Consider the following 4,644-nt stretch of genomic DNA (forward strand, 5'->3'; position numbering starts at 1 on the left):
GGCGCTGCATCTGGCCTTTGACAGCTAAGTTAGGTTACACCGCAGCGGGCTTCCCCACTGCTTGTGTAACCTAACTACGGTAGTGAGGCAAAAGCTGTCACAGCCTGTATTCTGTGTTAGAGGCGTGAGCTCTGTGGATGGTTTGGACCAATGGCAAAGTGTCAATGGACCAAGCTGTCCAATCAAAAAAAAACAAAAACACAGAGGACATCAATCTTGATGCCTCACCAGTGACGAGCAAGTGAGAGATAGGGAGCCTCCCTGTCTCCTCCCCTCCTTCACACTAGCTTGGTGACCAGGTTGGGGGACAGGGCTTCAGGTGGATGGGGCTTCAGCAGATTGGGGGCAGGGCTGTAGGGATGCCTCACCCATCACGAAAGGTACCGCACGTCACTGAGCGGTAAAAACGGAGATCAGCCGCCGTTCTGACAAATAAGTATAAATACAACGCCGGGAAGTTGTATGAAGTTTGTGTGATGGTTCCTAATTTTTGTATTACAAGTGTAAATACAACCTCGGCGTGGTGTCCCAGCGAGGGTTAATTCTGCGCTGACCTCCTCGCTCAGTGATTGGGGCCCCCCCCAGAGGATTTAACAAGAGGCACCTACACAACCGTCTCTTATCAATAAAGACATTCTGGTCTTCCGAGGAGGCGAAGGGAGAGAGGAGGCGAAGGGAGACGGTCTCAAAGAGCCAAAAATAAACACGTCTGCAGCACCTTTATCTGGGAGTGCGAGGTATGCGTCCTTGGTAAATAAAGGCAAAGCTGGAGATAGCGCAGAGCCCGCTCCTTCCTATGGATTCCTAAGCAACATAAATCACTACAATCTATACAGCTACTGTGTGTATATAAAGCGGATCTGCTACGTTGTAACAAAGACAGGAAAATAAAGAAAGAAGAGATCTTTGTAGCAGCCAATCAGGGTCCTGCGATGGGAAAAATGTCCGCTGCAGTCTCATTGGCCGCTACGGTCAATGCAGATTTACCAGGTTACGCTGTTCTTATAATGTGCACTGTAGCCGTCTCTCATATATAAACTCTTGGTAGACAATGTGCCCAGGATCGCTGTGCTGCAAGGGAGTCACACTAACCTGATTGCCTGTAATTGTTAATTGACTTTCACCCAGATTGACCTTTGTGCCTATGACTGTAGCGGAGACTAATAGGATGTCACTTTGCATGGCACTAGTGTACCTAGGTGGCGCTGACGAAGATAGGACATTCCTATAGGGGCGCACTACCACCCCTAGATGGTGCTGGTCAGTATAGGACATTCCTATAGGGGCGCGCTACCACCCCTAGATGGTGCTGGTCAGTATAGGACATTCCTATAGGGGCGCGCTACCACCCCTAGATGGTGCTGGTCAGTATAGGACATTCCTATAGGGGCGCGCTACCACCCCTAGATGGTGCTGGTCAGTATAGGACATTCCTATAGGGGCGCGCTACCACCCCTAGATGGTGCTGGTCAGTATAGGACATTCCTATAGGGGCGCGCTACCACCCCTAGATGGTGCTGGTCAGTATAGGACATTCCTATAGGGGCGCGCTACCACCCCTAGATGGTGCTGGTCAGTATAGGACATTCCTATAGGGGCGCGCTACCACCCCTAGATGGTGCTGGTCAGTATAGGACATTCCTATAGGGGCGCGCTACCACCCCTAGATGGTGCTGGTCAGTATAGGACATTCCTATAGGGGCGCGCTACCACCCCTAGATGGTGCTGGTCAGTATAGGACATTCCTATAGGGGCGCGCTACCACCCCTAGATGGTGCTGGTCAGTATAGGACATTCCTATAGGGGCGCGCTACCACCCCTAGATGGTGCTGGTCAGTATAGGACATTCCTATAGGGGCGCGCTACCACCCCTAGATGGTGCTGGTCAGTATAGGACATTCCTATAGGGGCGCGCTACCACCCCTAGATGGTGCTGGTCAGTATAGGACATTCCTATAGGGGCGCGCTACCACCCCTAGATGGTGCTGGTCAGTATAGGACATTCCTATAGGGGCGCGCTACCACCCCTAGATGGTGCTGGTCAGTATAGGACATTCCTATAGGGGCGCGCTACCACCCCTAGATGGTGCTGGTCAGTATAGGACATTCCTATAGGGGCGCGCTACCACCCCTAGATGGTGCTGGTCAGTATAGGACATTCCTATAGGGGCGCGCTACCACCCCTAGATGGTGCTGGTCAGTATAGGACATTCCTATAGGGGCGCGCTACCACCCCTAGATGGTGCTGGTCAGTATAGGACATTCCTATAGGGGCGCGCTACCACCCCTAGATGGTGCTGGTCAGTATAGGACATTCCTATAGGGGCGCGCTACCACCCCTAGATGGTGCTGGTCAGTATAGGACATTCCTATAGGGGCGCGCTACCACCCCTAGATGGTGCTGGTCAGTATAGGACATTCCTATAGGGGCGCGCTACCACCCCTAGATGGTGCTGGTCAGTATAGGACATTCCTATAGGGGCGCGCTACCACCCCTAGATGGTGCTGGTCAGTATAGGACATTCCTATAGGGGCGCGCTACCACCCCTAGATGGTGCTGGTCAGTATAGGACATTCCTATAGGGGCGCGCTACCACCCCTAGATGGTGCTGGTCAGTATAGGACATTCCTATAGGGGCGCGCTACCACCCCTAGATGGTGCTGGTCAGTATAGGACATTCCTATAGGGGCGCGCTACCACCCCTAGATGGTGCTGGTCAGTATAGGACATTCCTATAGGGGCGCGCTACCACCCCTAGATGGTGCTGGTCAGTATAGGACATTCCTATAGGGGCGCGCTACCACCCCTAGATGGTGCTGGTCAGTATAGGACATTCCTATAGGGGCGCGCTACCACCCCTAGATGGTGCTGGTCAGTATAGGACATTCCTATAGGGGCGCGCTACCACCCCTAGATGGTGCTGGTCAGTATAGGACATTCCTATAGGGGCGCGCTACCACCCCTAGATGGTGCTGGTCAGTATAGGACATTCCTATAGGGGCGCGCTACCACCCCTAGATGGTGCTGGTCAGTATAGGACATTCCTATAGGGGCGCGCTACCACCCCTAGATGGTGCTGGTCAGTATAGGACATTCCTATAGGGGCGCGCTACCACCCCTAGATGGTGCTGGTCAGTATAGGACATTCCTATAGGGGCGCGCTACCACCCCTAGATGGTGCTGGTCAGTATAGGACATTCCTATAGGGGCGCGCTACCACCCCTAGATGGTGCTGGTCAGTATAGGACATTCCTATAGGGGCGCGCTACCACCCCTAGATGGTGCTGGTCAGTATAGGACATTCCTATAGGGGCGCGCTACCACCCCTAGATGGTGCTGGTCAGTATAGGACATTCCTATAGGGGCGCGCTACCACCCCTAGATGGTGCTGGTCAGTATAGGACATTCCTATAGGGGCGCGCTACCACCCCTAGATGGTGCTGGTCAGTATAGGACATTCCTATAGGGGCGCGCTACCACCCCTAGATGGTGCTGGTCAGTATAGGACATTCCTATAGGGGCGCGCTACCACCCCTAGATGGTGCTGGTCAGTATAGGACATTCCTATAGGGGCGCGCTACCACCCCTAGATGGTGCTGGTCAGTATAGGACATTCCTATAGGGGCGCGCTACCACCCCTAGATGGTGCTGGTCAGTATAGGACATTCCTATAGGGGCGCGCTACCACCCCTAGATGGTGCTGGTCAGTATAGGACATTCCTATAGGGGCGCGCTACCACCCCTAGATGGTGCTGGTCAGTATAGGACATTCCTATAGGGGCGCGCTACCACCCCTAGATGGTGCTGGTCAGTATAGGACATTCCTATAGGGGCGCGCTACCACCCCTAGATGGTGCTGGTCAGTATAGGACATTCCTATAGGGGCGCGCTACCACCCCTAGATGGTGCTGGTCAGTATAGGACATTCCTATAGGGGCGCGCTACCACCCCTAGATGGTGCTGGTCAGTATAGGACATTCCTATAGGGGCGCGCTACCACCCCTAGATGGTGCTGGTCAGTATAGGACATTCCTATAGGGGCGCACTACCACCCCTAGATGGTGCTGGCCCCTGTACCCTGTGTAGTGCTGCAGCACTGTCAGCGCCATATACATGAACCACATACACAAATATATCTCAGTAGCAGGCAGATGCAACAGCCAATGGGGGGGTTGGAATACAGACGCCGAAACTCTTCTCCAGCTCAGAGTTTCGGCGTCTTCTCCACCGCCCCCCCCCCGCCCCCAGTGACAGCCAGCACAGAAATGTTCAGCCGCTCCAGCTCTTCCTTCAGCACCTGCAGGTTGGAGTTGACGTAGCTGAGCTCCAGGAGGACCTGCTCTCGCACTTTGTTGTTGGTGCTGGCCCTGCGGAGAGAGGAAACCATTAATACATTGTTCAGAGTATCCCCTGCAGGGTACACGGTCAGAAAGAATGTCAGAGGCGTGATCGGCATTGTCTTCCACCATGGGATTTGGGATTCTGGGTGTGCCCCCCATGACCCCCGCCTCCAGCATGTGATTGGGCAGTGAAAGGAGAAGCAGCAGACTGATGAGTTTATTTTTCTGTCGCTCTGCTCTCTTCTCCTATCAGCAAGTTTCATTTCCAGCACATGTGCATGCAGGACACCTGACTGGCTCTAT

The 4,644-nt window shown here is 53.7% G+C and overlaps 1 protein-coding gene across 1 annotated transcript in view; it reads right to left on the bottom strand.

Moving 5' to 3' along the window:
* The window catches only part of RHPN2 (rhophilin Rho GTPase binding protein 2), a 49,703-nt gene that overhangs the window by 24,898 nt on the left and 20,161 nt on the right, over positions 1 to 4,644 (bottom strand). Inside the window, exons 3-4 of the mRNA XM_018570744.1 lie at positions 4,244 to 4,368; positions 4,079 to 4,097 (exon numbers count right to left, since the gene is read on the bottom strand). Of these exons, the coding sequence (XP_018426246.1) occupies positions 4,079 to 4,097; positions 4,244 to 4,368 (144 nt within the window). The remainder of the gene's footprint in view (positions 1 to 4,078; positions 4,098 to 4,243; positions 4,369 to 4,644) is intronic.

Source organism: Nanorana parkeri, unplaced genomic scaffold, assembly GCF_000935625.1.
Source record: "Nanorana parkeri isolate BGI_ZX_2015 unplaced genomic scaffold, ASM93562v1 scaffold1590, whole genome shotgun sequence".
Classification (NCBI taxonomy): Eukaryota; Metazoa; Chordata; class Amphibia; order Anura; family Dicroglossidae; genus Nanorana; species Nanorana parkeri.